Source organism: Myodes glareolus, chromosome 21 (assembly GCF_982192425.1).
Source record: "Myodes glareolus chromosome 21, mMyoGla1.1, whole genome shotgun sequence".
NCBI lineage: Eukaryota > Metazoa > Chordata > Mammalia > Rodentia > Cricetidae > Myodes > Myodes glareolus.
This window is the reverse complement of record NC_142046.1, coordinates 44,343,873-44,360,481: the sequence shown is the minus strand read 5'-3', so window position 1 is coordinate 44,360,481 and position 16,609 is coordinate 44,343,873. Positions and strand designations below refer to the sequence as shown.

General features: G+C 38.4%; 1 protein-coding gene across 1 annotated transcript in view; it reads left to right on the top strand.

Moving 5' to 3' along the window:
• Fap (fibroblast activation protein alpha) overlaps positions 1–16,609 on the top strand; it is a 73,338-nt gene that overhangs the window by 9,257 nt on the left and 47,472 nt on the right. The window contains exons 3-8 of the mRNA XM_048425830.3: positions 7,700–7,798; positions 8,684–8,778; positions 9,655–9,729; positions 11,277–11,329; positions 14,991–15,063; positions 15,728–15,848. Of these exons, the coding sequence (XP_048281787.3) occupies positions 7,700–7,798; positions 8,684–8,778; positions 9,655–9,729; positions 11,277–11,329; positions 14,991–15,063; positions 15,728–15,848 (516 nt within the window). The remainder of the gene's footprint in view (positions 1–7,699; positions 7,799–8,683; positions 8,779–9,654; positions 9,730–11,276; positions 11,330–14,990; positions 15,064–15,727; positions 15,849–16,609) is intronic.

Genomic DNA, 16,609 nt, shown 5'->3' with positions numbered 1-16,609 from the left:
TGTGCATGGCAGCTAGTGCTATTTATGGAGAGGAACCTGGAAAAGGAGTGTGGGTATTGCTTCATTTCGTTTCTTCTTTCTTTCCTTGCTCTTTCTTTCCTTCTTTCTCTTTTTTTAAAGCATCTACCACCATGCCTTGCAGAGACCCTAGATCATTTTTTAAATTTTATTTATTTTCATTTTATGTATATTGGTGTTTTGGGCACAGGTGTCAGGTCCCTTGGAACTGGAGTTACAGTTGTGAGTTGCCACCAGGTGCTGGGAATTGAACTCAGGTCCTCTGGAGGGCAGTCAGTGTTCTTAACAACTGAACAATCTCTCCAACCCCCTCATCGCTTTTCTTTTTTGTTATTTTCTTTCAGCTCCCTTCCCTCCCCCATCTATTTCTCTGTGTATATGTGTGATGTGTGTATGCGTGTAACCACTCTACCGCCGGCCGAGTCACACCTCTAGCTATGCTAATTCTGAAGTATAAATGAAGACGTTAAGAAGTTGAACACACAGGAGTCTGGGGTGTAGAGAAGTGGGGTTCAAGTGTGGCACTGGTCCACGGGTGTGTCCCCGAAAACCATACTGGGAGAATGAAATGGCTTCAGAATGCGGCTACTCTTCAGGTCATGCGCAGTAGCAACAATGAAGAAGCTACGCCGCAATCTCAAACTCGAGTTAGAAGATGGGCTGCCAAAGGAAACTGAGTCTTAAATAGACAAGGAAGGGCTTTGTGTTTATGAATCCCAAGAAGGTCCTTGCATGCTGCTCTTATGTGTGATGCTGACCCTGTTCCGTGATCTTAAAAAGCTCACGATAGAAAAACTTTACGCTTCCTTTGAATGACTGAAGTGTGGTTCACTTCAGTCATTCAAAGCTCACAAGGAGATAAAGAGCCCCTGCCCTCTGTAGCCAGACAGTAAGTACTCGAGGCTTACTACGTTTCTACGTCATTGCTGGAAGCCAGCTCAGATTTCTTTTCTTTTTTTTTTTCATCTATGTTTCAGAGAATAATTACTCTCCTTCTTGCGTGTTGTTTGGTTCCTGCTCTAATTTCAAAGTTGTTGCTGTTTGACGACAAGTGTGCCTTTCTGCTAAGCTATGATGGCAAAGTGCTCAGCCTCTCTAAACAGATGGATTTGAAGTCCAAGTTTGTGACGCATTAAGCATGTTATAGTTGGCCTCTAGTTTCTACTTCCTAACTTGCAAATAGTGTTCACAACAGTCTATATCTCAGAGGAGCACTGTGAGGTCTTAATAGACGCAAGTGAGAGATTGCTTAGTCAGTTGTAATACACCTGTTGCTGACAGAAATTTATGACTTCAGACCCTTCCCCAGCAAAGTAGTAGTCTTGACTCATATTTAATTTTAAACAGTTTTAAGTATATTTTTCACCCAGATGTATCCTGCACTTGTTCCTTTGGACTTCCTCCAGAAACAAGCGGGACCCACTCTGATGGTTAGGATGGTGCCCCCTCTTAAGTAGGCTCTCTGAAGAGCTGTCAGGAGAATGTTCTAAAGAAGTGGCCATTTGTCTCCATGGAGTGGCTTCGTGGCATCAATCCCAACTCATTCATAAAAATAAGAACACAAAGACCTGCCTGTCACTGTGTGCTCACTTAAGATGGCATGACTCTTCTTGTGTTTCCTGACAAAATGTGCCTATGAAGACTGAATGTTTCTACTCTGGTACACACTCTCAATCTTCGAGGACTAGCCAATTAAATGGCAGACACAGCCTCATAAAGACACAGTGTTTTCAGGAAGAATTAGGAGTACCATGGCTCATTACTTCCTTGTGAATCATTTCATGATTGGTAATTTCTTGAATAAATAATTGAGCTAACTTTCATCTTTGCTTAATATGTTGAAAATTCAAATAATTAAGGCATGGCTAATTAGGGCATTTAAGTGCTGTATGAGTAACTTTGCTAAAGATGCGCCAAGTTGAAGTTAAGGGCACAGCCAAGGATGAAGTGCTAAATGGGCAAGTGTCAGTTGTGCAGAGCCAATAAATATGCTTTGATAGTTACACTCTGTTTCTTTTAAGCTGTCATAGTTTGGAACCACAAACGCAAAGCTGCCATTCTAAAATCACCCAGCATTATATTACAGCATCTATGGTTCTTTGGAAAATGGTTAGAAAGTCCATTCATTTATTCAAAAATTTGAATAATGAAATATTTTAATGGAATAATGATTCAAATTTGTTTAGTGTGTTTTGTTGTTTACACACACACACACACACTGCAATCAGTGACCAGAATGCTTTCCCTGCAATATTACATCTAACCTGGAGCAGAATCAATCAGCTTGCCTTCCCCCTTTTCTTTGCAGTCAGGAAGGAGAGTGTGCCTGAAGGAAAAGCCTACTGCAGGCAATGCACAGGAACATAAATGTTGAAAGAGACCACACGCATCTCCAGAGAGCCAGAGCCACTGCTTGGTCTGGTGGTAGTCTTCTCCATAACATGGAGATTGCTATACAGCCTGACAAGCTCCCGGGAATTTGCAGGCAGGAAGCAGATCTAATGATGAGTGAAGAGATACATTAATGAGCAGATTTAGTGAGGCACATAAGAATCATCCAGAAACATGGAAAAAAATATCAGCTATCAGACCCCAGTCAGAGACTGCTTCACTGAGTTTGAATTTGAGAAAATTCCTTTTTAAAAATTGTGTTGACTTGCTTGCTTCAGGTGTTTTGGGTTTACTTACTTGTTTTGTTTTGTTTGAGTCACACTGTAACTCAAACTCGCCTGGAACTCATTTTGTAGCCTAGGCTAGCCACAGAGTCATAAAAGTTCCCTTGCCTGAGCCTTCCTGGTTCTCAGACGATAAATGGAAGTGGCTGCATTGGGCTTTAGAAACTCATTTTCTTTGTACATTGCAGTACTGAGAAGTGAACTCAGTACATTGTGTTAGGCAAGAGCTCAGCCTCTGAGTTACATCCATGATCCTTTAATCTTTATGTTTTTATTTAGACTCAGTGTCTCACTAAGTTGCCTAGGCTGACCATTAAAAAAATTCAGTAGCCTAGACAGGCCTTGAACTTTCTATTTTCTTTTCTCAGCCTCCAGAATACCTGTGCTACCTGGCATAGAAATTTAGCTTTTAAGTAGCATTCCACCAGACTCAAAGGACCAAATTTGGGTAAATATTTAAATGAAGGCACACACAAGTAAAAGATTACATACATATATTACATTTTATATATTACATGTTAATATATAATTACAATACAGACTAAAGCATAGAAAATAAGGTTGGATATATCTTTGAGGGAGAATTATCAAAAACAAGGTAACACAGTAAACATAGCTAATTTTTTTCCACCTAAAGCTATTTTTTGTGTTTCTGCTTTGTGTAGGGCACATGTTAGTCATAAAAATCAAGCATGACATCTGTCTTCATGGTTGGAGTTCTATGCCTCATGGAACTCTTATCCAGACATGGAAAACATACATGTTCAATACTGCCATGATGCGGTGGCACAGCTCTACCAAGGATGTGTTAGGTGGCAGATGCCAATGGATGGTGCAGTGAGCATTGCACACATGATCTTTATTGTTTTACTTACACTCTAATGTAATTTGATGTAACATCCTAGAGGAGAGATCCAGCATCCACTGAGTTACAGACACTTGTTATATCTCAGCAAAAGAAAACCCAACTCAAATCCTCCGTGCTCCACTCGGGAGGGATGTAGTGGTTCCTAGCCTAACATCAACATAGCTATGAGATTAGAAATGATCTTCCTAACTTAGTTTATTCCAGGAGCCTTATCCCTCATCTGCACACATATGTTGTGCATCAAGCTTGGTTGGAGGTAAATACTATTCTCATTCTGGCAATGAATAGCATGAGTAATACTACTTAAATACTTTATTGATATTTTGAGCCATAATCTGATATATGCTAGCGTCTCTAAATAGATTGTTGGCATTTGTAATCACTATGTGCCCACATAAATAAGTGACTAACTAGGAAATCATACAAAATATTCTATCAAGTGCAACCTTTCTGTATCGTAATCTAATACGGTGACCAATAACCATACGAGAAAGAAAGTGACAAGTCTTTAAAATACTTTGAAAAATTGGCCATATATGCAAAATTGGTACTAATTTTATTTACAACAGTAGCTGTAACATGTTAGTTCAGGAGCTGCACAGTAGCCAAAGAATTCCAAGAGTAACTGATGCATCTTGATGTTAGAAGAAAAGTGTGCTTTCACTGTTTACATTATAGGCTCAGCTAGCTCGGCATTGATAAAACTGTGATTTAGCTCGGATTCAACAATAACACAAACAAAAATGCCCAGGGATCAAACTACTTGAGAAACTCTGATCTAAATAATTTATTAAGGGACTGACTAGATGACTTTACAAAGAGGAGGACCAAGTCTGGTTCACAAGCACCCACATGAAGGGTAGGGACTGGTGGCAAGCATTTGCCACCCCAGTATTGTGGTAGAGAGGTAGAAGGATACTGGGGACTAGCCAGAGCAGCGAGCTCCAGGTTCACTAGCAACCATTTTCTCAGTAAATGAGGCAGAGAATAAAGGAAAACACCAGCATTAACTTCTGACTTCCCCGTGTGTGTGTGTATGTGTGTGTGTGTGTGTGTGTGTGTGCATGCGCGCATGCGCGCGCACACACACACACACACACACACACACACACACACACACACACAAAGCAGGGGTTATTTAAAGAATACCTTTGGGTTGAGGAGACAGTTCAGCTTACTGTATCATCATGGAGACCTGAGCTATCCTCAAGCTTCACATTAAAAAAAAAAAAAAAAGGTTGGGTATAATCCTGTGTGTCTGAAACCAGGTATTATAGAGGGTGGAGACAAGAGGGCTGCTGGACCTTTTTAGTGGACAGTCTAGCTTCAGTTTTAGAGAGAGATTCTGCTTCAAAGAAGTATGGAAGAAAGGGATACAGCAGGGCGCTCAACATCTGAGTGGTCACATGCCATTCATATACAGGAAGCAGGGGTGGTGGAATTGGAAGCAGGTTGGGGCTATAAACTCTTAATGCCTCCCCAGTAAAGTACCTTCTCCCACCGGGGTCCACATCCTGAATGTTCTGTGATCTCTGAAACAGGGCTGGCTGCTGAGGACCAAGTATTCAAATATGTGAGCCTTATGGGGAACATTTTCCTTTTAAACCACCACAATAAGCAAACCTATGGTCATAATCAGATTGTGGACCATATGAACATCTGTAGGAATAGATTAAAATAGCCTAGGATGCTATTGTTCCGTTAACAACTTAGCTGTGATTACAGGGCACGCACATATGAATGTTACTTCAAGGTAAATGAAACAGACTGAGCCCTGCATTTTCTAGTGTAATCTAGTATGATTGAATGGGATTGCCAGTATTGTGTAGCCAGATAACTTGTGTTTTATGTGAACAAAGTAGGGCTGCATAGATTCACCAAAGCAATATAGAGAATTAATGAAAGAATATATACCCTCCCACTCATACTTACATGCCAATATCTAGCCTTCATTTCATGTATACATTCATTCTATGGAATTTAATAAATACTCACTTATTAAATGTCCATGTCTGTTAGACACCAAAAAAAATGCAATGGCAATCAAAATTTCCAGACTTATGGCAACCATTTGGGGTGCATGGATAATAGAACTTAGAAGGCCATTAATAGAACAGTCACACAGATGCACATATAATTTCAAACTTAGCTTCTCTAAAATAAAGTGGCCTATGCTTTGAGATTGTGACAAGGAGACCTGGCTTGCAGGAGAGGGTCAGGAAGGGCTTCTCAGGAGTAGAAGGTTAAAATTCAACATTTAAGCCTAAACAGAAATCATGAGACAAAGACGGGGAGTTGAGAGAGATGTACAGAAGCCCCGCAAAGAGACAGAGGTGTTGTATTGGTGGAGCATTGATCAAAATGGACACTCTGAACGTGGCTGGCAATGAAGGCTGACTGAGAAGCTAAGGACAATGGCACTGGGTTTTTATTCTACTGCATGGACTGACTTTGTGGGAGCCTGGTTTGTTTGGATGCTCACCTTTATAGACCTGGATGGAGGGGGGAGGACCTTGGACTTCCCACGGGGCAGGGAACCCTGACTGCTCTTAAGACTAAAGAGGGAGGGGGAGGTGGGGAAGGGGAGGGAAAAGGGAGGCGGGGAAGAGATGGGAATTTTTAATAAATAAATAAATTTATTAAAAAAATAAAAAAATAAAAATATATACATAAAAGGAAAAGGTCCCCCACGGTCTCCTGCATTTAAACATAAGGTCCCCGGTTGGTGGCATGGTTTGAGGAGGTTTAGATGGTACAGCCTGGCTGGATGAAGTACATCACTGTTGGGGGGGTGGGGGTGTAGGATTTAAGGCTAAGCCTTGTGCCATTTCTAGTTTGCTTTCTCTTCTTCAGGCTTTCATTTAAAACTGTGGGCTCTCAGCCACTTGCTCTTGTTGCCATGCCTGCAACCTGTTGCCGCATCCCTCCTTGCCATGATGGACTTTTGTCCCGCTGGAACCATGAAACAAAATATTCCTCCTTAAATTGCCTTGGTCAGGGCAGTCTATCACGGCAACAGAGAAGAGACTCATACAGGTGGTTACGGGCTAGAAATAAAACCCAGCATGTTTGGGCTCAAGACCATAATGACAGAGGAGCAGGAAAGACTGATAGGAAAGGCTGTTCCAGACCTGCCTGGACCTGTAGTCCAAGTTTAGAATTTTTATCGTTATAATGAGAGTCGCGGCAAGCGCTGCAAGACTGTTAGCAGAAGGATAATATTGTGGTTCTCATCTTCAACAGTTTTATTTTCACCTGGGCGAATGCCAGACTCATAAATGCTATTTTGAGGTATTGGGCTTTCCTGTAACTTTGAGGTTCTAAGCGGTGGCCTGGAGAAGGAGCACGTGGGGTGGAGGGAGAGGGGCAGAAGGGCCACGAAGAGATGTTGGGAGGGCGTCGCCTTATCGCCCATCTGGCTTAACCTGACAGTCCTGGGGCTCTCTGCTGAGCTTCCGAGGAAATAAACTCATGTTTAAAAATACAACTGCTTAGATGGATTCACATGTAAAAGAAATTTTCCTGTGGTTTGTGAGCTATGTAAAGTTGATTTTTCCACGAATTTGCATAAATTTTTAAGATACTTAATGTGGTACTCCTGGTCATTTCTTTTTGTAAAAGTATATATTAGGGCTAAGAAAAGTGTCTGTGTTCATGGAAGCCCTTCTTAAGATTTCAGAAGGTAAGAATTCTGGCTGATCTCATTCATCTGAGTGGGATTCTAAAATGCATCAATGAACAATGAATAGGAAACAAGCCAGGTTTTGCAGGCAAGGGAGTGTGGTGGAGGCAGAGAAGGCTGTGTGACTTCAGAGCAAGATGGGTTCTGTGAGGTCCAGAGTTGTTGGAACTTCACCTCCATTCCTAGAAGTCCTGCACGGGTTTTATTTTCACTGCTGGAAGAAATCCCAGCTTCCCCGAAATCTTCATCTTCCACTACACAACCCCCACCAATCCCTCCCAGGCCACCAGAGCATTTCCTAAGTCTAGGTTGCCTGTCAACAAACACGCCATTTCAACAGGCACTTTGTAATGGCAGAACCTATTCATACCTGAGAAAAAGCAGATGAAGGACAAGCTTAGAATTTAGTTGGGCTATTAACCTTGTTTCTAATAGTATGTTTCTTCCTCCCCTAAGTCCACAACCCGGAAAGAAACACAGGGAGAGCTCTCACTCTGAAGGATATTTTAAATGGAACATTCTCATATAAAACATTTTTTCCAAACTGGATTTCAGGTAAATGAATCATGTCTTATCTTCTGGGGGTTTGTAAAATATATTCTTTTTGTTGTTAGTGCCAAGATACTTTTACAATAGCTGGAGCTGCTGGTCACCACTTGAAGTGAGCAGAGGTGGATTATTCAGAAGATTCAGGGAACCTCATTCTTGGCTTGCACAATTGTTATAAAGCTACTCTGAACCTCAGCAGAAAATCAAAGGCTAGGAATGCTATGTAGGGTGTTGTCAGTAAATGATGTTGCTTCTGGAAGAGGAAACAGGCCTTACTTTGGTGGAGTCAAGAGAATTTTAGCCAAAGGGAGAGTCTCTCGTTAATCTAGACCACCTAAGAGCAAGCCAGTTTCCTCTCTGACAAAAAGAGACTTTTAAGTGTTACAGAATTGGTATGCCTAGTTTTTATGATTAGGGCATGGTCCAAAAGGTTCAACCAAAGAAACGGTAAGATTAAAGAGATGACATTATACTTGTGCATATGAAGAGTCATTGATCAAGGTAGAGTATTGCCTTTTTCGCTTTAGAAAATTCATGTAAAGTATACATTACAGGAAATCAAAACAAAGCCCAAATAAGATTTGTTTTCATTGTTACAAAAGAAACTCACCATTTTGAACTAGTGTGTCCTCTTTGTAGCTCAGAGAAGATGACATTTGACTTCTGAGCACCCTGAATCCGTTCTAACAAGGGCTCCCATGGGTGCTATCTAGCAAATGTGTCATCTTTATGAGATGCAGAAAGAACACAGTTTCATCCTCCTGCGATCAGCTTTTCTGTGCTGGAAGGGAGGAAGGCGAGGCATATCTGTGGAGCAGAGGGGGATCTTTTGTTACAAATATTTTCTTTAAAAGCCATCCTTTCATGTTTTGCTTTCTTTTGCATGTAAAGCACAAGAGTATCTTCATCAGTCTGCGGATGATAACATAGTGTTTTATAATATTGAAACAGGAGAATCATATGTCATTTTGAGTAATAGCACCATGGTATGTATCAGCATCGTTTGACTCCCTCAGAACCTTGGCAAACACCCCACTGACTCAAGACCACATTCAAATTCCCAGTAGTGATGGGGTTACAACTGTTTCCCATCTCCATCTCCAGTGCCCTTTTCTATACACACGGAACCACTGCCTTCATCTTCTGCTCTATCCCATAGTGTCTTTTCCTTCTGTGTAAGCGACATAGCATAAGATATGAATTAGGAACCTAGAGTCAAGTGAACTGAGATTTAACTCCTGTCGCTAATAGGAATCTTTGGATAAGTTACTACACTACCCCAACTTGCAATACCTCTGTTTCTTCTACTATAAAGTGAGGGCAATAATACTTCTTTAGTTTAATATAAAAATTAAATCAAATAACATTAAAACGTGCTTAGGATATTGCTTAACATAGACTAGATGGTCAGTGGATGATAGCTATGATGTTTGGGTCATATTCTTTTTTCTTGGGCTCTCTAGCCTCCTCAATCTCTACCCATAAAGACCTGGTCTTTAGTCTGAGCCCGCAGGATATCCTTGTAGTTTGTATAACTAATCATCCTCCTGTTTCAATCCCTTTGTTCTCCCCTTAATGCGTTTGCACCACTATGCTGAATAACTTCCATAACTTGCTAATTTGCACTGTCACTCTTTGCAGGATTTAATATTATATGCTTTTGAAATTACTGTTTTTATTTTATTACATCGTCCTTTAGTGTCTGGTAAATTCCCTTATATGTACTAGGTATAGCATCTGTTTTTTTTAAATTGCATTGAAATTGCTTTTGAGTCTACCAATAATGTGATATTCCTTAAGAACAAAAAAATTTATGTCCGGCACTTTTTTCTATATTCTAACCAACTTCTTCATACTTTCAGAAAAGTGTGAATGCTTCGGATTATGGTTTGTCACCTGATCGGCAATTTGCATATCTAGAAAGTGATTATTCAAAGGTATCAACTACTTAATTTTGATATGTACATATATATATATGTATATGCATGCATTATTTATCCCACTAAAATACAGTTTACTGTATTAAAGTAAGAAAATTTAGTGAATCTAGGAGAGGGGGCTCCTACCAGTAGAAGTCTATATCTATCTCTAAACATGCAATAAATCAATAACTCCTTAAAGTATTGCTGAGACATACACAATAATTTATAATTCGACATTGCATTTTAGTCTGGTTATCTGGTTATCAAGTAGCAGAAACCATTTTCTTTTTAACTGAAGTAAGAAAACTTCATTTGGGAGTACTGATAACCATCAGAAAGGGAACAGGTATTATGGTCTCTCTAGAAGCCTCGGTCATCATACTCATTAGCCAATTCTTGTGCAGTTTGATCTCAAAAAACTACACTGTTATTCCAAATGGAAGAATGGAGGTGTAGTATATGAAGTTATGCATTAACACAAGAGTTTATAGTCAATATACTCTAGAAGAGGCCTCAGATTTGTGTATTTGAGAGTCTAATCCTTTGGGGGTTACTGGTAGTTAGTTTTCTCTTCCTGAGTGAATAAGTGATAGACAGACAATAGTTATCTCACTTCTTTTCTCCATGTGACAAAAGCATAAAGCAACTTACATTCAAATCCAAATTCTAGTTGTTCTTTTGCGATCTTTTGCTTTGATCAAAAAATAAAGAGAAAAAAGAAAGAAGGAAGGAAAGAAGAAAAAAGAAAGGAAGGAAGAAAGAAAGAAGGAAAGAAAGAAAGAAAGAGAGAAAAGAAACTGTGCTTTGACTACGTTTTTCAGATCTTCTCTGAGATGAAGCTTCCTACTAAGCTTTCCTTCCTCTTCTGATGAGGAAGTCACTTGGCCCACTCCCAGGATGAGCAGTCAGGGCTTATTCTTCAGTAGCCCTGGCCCTGATGACCTGAATCCTCAGAAATATGCATTTTAGCCTACTGGAGCTTGTCAAGAAGTTGAAAGTCCTTTAAGTAAAAGAATCCAAAACAATGCTTGCAATATTCACTAAACCCAGCATGTACTCAAGTAGATAAACGGCAGCTCTGTTCAGGAGGAATATTAAGTTTATTAAGTTAAACTCTCCTATTTATTTTTCAAGTTATATGGTTTAAATATATACACCCAAAGAAAGGAAAACATTTTGTAGCAGGCTGTGTGGTGAAATTCCTTCTAACCAATTTTAAAGAATGTTATTGTTACCAAGATGTGATGCGGTCGCTAGAGGCTAAGAGCATCATAGGGGTCCTCCTTCATTCTAAAGACAAAGTATGTCAAAGGTAGCTTTTTATACTAGGAAATGACTTTGGGTATGTTTTTAATGAAGTAAAAGTTAGATCATCCTGGGGTGCTCTCCAGAACCCAAACGAATAGCACAAAAGTATACGGTAAAAGTAAATAAAACCCTGCTGTGCATTGAAACACATCTCCCCTTGGCCCCAGTGAGAATCTGTCATTACGTTGCATTATTTGGATAAGCTTTCTGAACTTTAAAACTTAGTCCTCTGTCTTTGCCTCTCTCCCCAACAGCTTTGGCGATACTCATACACAGCGACATACTACATCTACGACCTTCGGAACGGGTAAAGCAGCACCGCTAACTATTAATGTGGCTTAACTCTAAGGCTTCGAACTCCAACCTGAGTTTAAGACTACATGATCTTGTTACTGATATTACGCATGTAGTTTGCAATAAACTTCAACCCACAAAACAGGAGAGCCCTCCTATGATATAGCTTCCTACTGATTTGACTACTATTGTGTATTATATATACAACATATCGTCGATTTTCCTCATTTAAAAAAAAGTTATAGATGTGCTACTTATGGAAATAAAAACACGTAATTAAAAAGGTTTTTTTTTAAATGTGTGGGCATGAAACTATATTAAGGAAGGAGACCACTAAATTAGAAAGAGGCCTGAAATAGAAGGTATGGCAACAACCATTGTGTGGATACACACTCCATTCATTGATTTAAAACTGATTGCCTTTAGAATTTCAAAATGCTTACTTCAATCTTTAAAGCATTAAATATCTCTCAATTATAGAAGGAATAGAGATTGTTATTTATATATTATTTTCTTTATTTTATGTGCATTTCAACTATATAAATAGTTCTTATCTAAAATAAAAAAATGAATGTATAGGAAAATTAAAGGGCAGCATTCTAAACAGAGTGTATATGATAGTGTCCAGGCAGAGAGCAGTACTAATTTTTTTAAAAAAAGTGAAAAAAAAAAAAACCTTAAGTATCTCACGTCAACTGAGTAGAGTAGGGCTGCCTACTAGGGATGGTATATAAGGCTGAAAAAACTTAGGGTCTGAAAACAGGGGCCAGTAATAGCTAGGTAACCATTAGAAAGAACTCAGATCTATTGAAGACAAAAGAAAACCACTGAAGGTTTTTATAGGAAATGACACAATCAGATTTGCATATCAGACAACTCACTCTGGCTAATTGAGGAAATGGATTAGTTTAGCTACTCATCTTAATATGATACCCTCTTTACTATTATATAAAAAGTAAGAAAAATTATATGTCTTGAAGAGGTATTGAAAAGCTTATTCTGGGTTATTTCCCCTTTTGTTTAGCAAGGAACAAAATAATCTTTTTTTAAAAGTCACCTCCTTTTTTTTAAAAAAAGTGTTCAGGAAAGAAGCAAGACCTGGATTTTAAAAATAGTCTTAATTGATCTCATGGATTTGGAGTCTCTCTTCTGTTTCAATATCACCACTAAAGGCAAAAAGTATTTACAGAGCTCTATAGCCCAAGAAACATATAGAGAAAAATGCAAATGAATAGAAAGAACCAACCCTACTCCTAAGAACCCTTCAGTCTGGCAAGATGGGAACTGTCTTGCAGAATAGTTTATTCAGGCCTTAATCGTGCTCTTCTTTTTAATTTTTTGTCACAAGTATTTGATATTGAAGTTAAACAAATTGAAAAGCACCCAAATGTAAACATTCCCAAATAAAATGATGGTTATTATTATCTTAACAATGACTTCGGTAAGATTATGTCCTGCAGCTGGGTTGCCTATTTAGCTTGACTGTAGTAAATCTAGTCAAACCACTGGGCTTGTTCGTGTGTGTGTGTGTGTGTATGTGTGTGTGTGTGTGTGTGTGTGTGTGTTTCTATTTTCTTCACAACTATTTAATTTTGCGGATACTTTTGACCAGGTGAAACCATATCATTTCAGATAGAGATGGCTCATTGGTTGAAAGTCAAGTTTTGATTGAATACCACTCATCACATGCCTCTGCCTCTTAAGATTATTAAAACCTCTAACCAAAAAGCTATTTGTAATTGATATCCACAGACACTGAAAGAAAATCACTTTTCTCCTGTGGAGTGTCACTGGGGTATATCAACCACACTCTAGGGAGGGCCCCATGCACAGGGGTAGTTGAACACAGAACAAATTCCGTAGTTTTTGTTGTTGGAGACTTTTTGTTTTATTTTGGCTTTTAAAATCTTAATTGTTCATTTTAATTTTCATTTTTATGTTTTTTAAAGGGAAAGAGAATATCAAGATGGATGGATAAGGAGGTAGAAAGGATCTGGGAAAAATATGCTCAAAATATATTGTATGAAAAAATAATAAAATTTTATAATAAATTTAAGGAAAAAAGCCTAGTACAGAGTAATAAAGATAGCTATGGTTAAAACAAGATAAAAATAATGGTGAGAACTTTTATAAAACATCCCCTTTCTCCACATTTCATGGCATTAGTGATGCATAAAAGCCCAAAATGACAGCTCAAATGGCTTTCCAGTAGTAAAGAGACATGCAACTGAATTTGCAATTGTTTGCTATTGCATGCCTTCACTGTACTCCATAGAGAAAAGTTAGGCTTTTTTGCTGTGCCTTAGGCAGTTAGAATGTATTTTAACTTAGGCAGGGTTACATTGACAATCAAATGTAATACCGTCATTAACTTGATGCATAATTGTAAGCCAGATGAAGAACGGTTTCTGTCTGGTTACCTTAACTATGTCCTTACATCTCCATTATATCCTTGACCTCTCATGTGCCTGGTGTTCATGTATTGACTGACCTCTAGGTGCCAGAAATCATAATCTTCTTCTTCCAGGAGCACCACCTTTTCCTATTCAACATTTGTCTCAGTGTTAGGTATTGTTCTCCGTGACATAATAAATTCAGTCAAGATAAAGTGCATGGCAGGTCTTCACAGGTGTCCAGGTGTTGAGGGAGAAGGCAAGATAGAACCGACAGACAAATGTGAGGCCCAAGGGACAGAGATTTAAGCAGAAAGGAAACGGGGTCTTTCTGAATATCTTCAAATTGGTCTTAGGAGTAGATGTTGCTAGGCTGTCCCACAAAACCATTCCTGATTGTCAAGTAGCGAAACTTACAGCAGGGCAGCTTAGGATTCTCCAGGGCATAATGTGTTCTCATTGAAAAGCTACAAGAGCTCCACAATGCAATTCACATAGCTGAAGCTTGCAGAAGGACTCTAAACATCAAAGTAAGAATTTTTTTTTTTTTTTGGCCAATAGAATATCTGAAATTTCCCCACGGGTGGAGAACTTTGCAAGCTGAAGGCACACTGCCCAGGATACGATCTGTTTTTCAGTTTAGCTTGAGATCAGATGTTCCTTTCCTTTTCTGATTTCAAGTCAGATCCCTAGGGAGATTGTCAAATGGCATCTTATTTTCAAAAATTTGAAATTCATATGCATTCACAGAGATGGGGGTTGTGAATGAGGATGTGGAAGAGCACATATTAAACTTGAGCCCAATTATAGAAACTCAGAGCTGGAAGGCACACCAGCGACCATCTTAGTCTGGTGTGTGCAAATTTTACAGTCTCAGGGGTTAAATGACTGGAGCTTTACTTGGGGTCTGCCCAAGAACCAGCAATGCAGTTTGTAAAAGCCATTGTCATCTCTCCATGTCTCACAGTGGCCTTCTATAGAACACAGGGATTCTATTAGATGCTGTCTGCATGACCCAGTCTGTGGGGGTGTTAGTCACCGTGAAGCTCTGAAAACAGACAAGTTAGGTGGCTTTTAAACCAATGGAAGGATGGCAGTCCCTGTGCATGGCTGTAATACCTTATTCCCATGCACTCCGCCTTATACTTGTAGAAGTGGGGATATTTCTTACAGATGTCCTTAATTTTAATGGTTTGTTTACTTATTCTGTTTAAGCAGATTTTTTTAAAAAAATATTGAATGCCAAGAATTGTGTTTTTATATATTTGTTTTTCTTTCTAGGGAATTTGTGAGAGGCTATGAGCTCCCTCGTCCAATTCAGTATCTATGCTGGTCGCCTGTTGGGAGTAAATTAGTAAGTGTTTAGATTATAGAAGTGTTTAATCATTTAAATAAAAGAGGAGCCATTTTATTTTGGCCTTTGTTAAATTTCCCTGCCTAAAAGGAAAAAAAAAAGATACATCATGACTATTTCAGTGGCTAAAAACGGGAAGAGTTTGGATAAATTGAAACCCATTTGAGAATTCCGCAAAATCCAAAGCTCATGGATAGACTTCTTTAAATATCGCAGTCAAAAACTTTATCCTTACACTCAGCCAGACTGCGTTGTGCCAGAAAACTCAGGAAAAATATGGTTTTCACAAGTTTCCCAGACTAGCTTCAGACAACATGAAATTTTGTCCAATCTCTTATTTAAGGACTCTAAATAAAGATTAGATCTGGCTGGCTATTAATATTCAGGGATTTGTTTGACTGCCTGTCAATATGCACAATTATGTATTGGATAATAAAATAATTATTTGCAGTAGAAATGATTCTATTTGATGAAGATTTTTAAAATCATAAAATGTTAATGTAAGTTGATTACATTTTTAACCTGTTAGATTATTTTAGTTGTGAACCTTTTGCATTTGAATTACCAGCCCTTTAAAGACAAATTAGGTAAATAACTAAATAAAATTTTTTACTGCTTTTCTTAGAGAATTTTCACTTATTCACTATTTTTCTACCATTTCTAGGCATATGTCTATCAAAACAATATTTATTTGAAACAAAGACCAGAAGATCCACCTTTTCAAATAACTTACACTGGAAGAGAAAATAAAATATTTAATGGAATCCCAGACTGGGTTTATGAAGGTAAGTTATATTTCTTTCTACTGCTGCTGTATCGGGCTTAAAGCTGAAAATGTTCTCATATATTTAGTAGGAATTAGTTGAATGGAATCTTGTTCTTATGAGTGGCTGTTCTTCTGAAAACTGTTAATAGGTTGTAAGTAGACAGTGACTCATCTTAAAGAATAAAATCTTGTTATCAGGGACCAGTGGAATCAATATTTTTGAATGTTACTATAAAGTACATAATACTTATATTCTAAAAAGTATATGGTCCTCAGTTACTTAGTTAATGTGTTATCCCATTTTTTTTTTTGGCTTAAGGAAGAACTCTTCCTCCCCTCCAAGGTAAACAACTACACAATTTAGCAGGAAAATGTTATTTTTTTATAATGACATCCTCTTAAATTTTATCCTTATTCTAAGACATGTAGTACACATGCCTTAATGGGATTCTAAGAGGTCTTCTAATCTATTTTCTAGTCCCTTTAAAAAAGATATATGTATATGTATATTTTTACAAACACACACACACACACACACACACACACACACACACACACACACACACACATTAACCCTGGCTTTAAAAACTTCTTAGGAATGAAACTCAACCTCCACTGGCAATGCCATTCGGCAGTGAAACTACAGTCTGCTTTGTCTACTTTAGGCATTGCCTACTTACTAGACAGCCTTGTCTACCTAAGTGGCATAGCCTATTAGGGCTACTTTATGTTATTTTTTTTCAAATTGCCCTAAAGGGAAAATTAATTATTATCAACGTG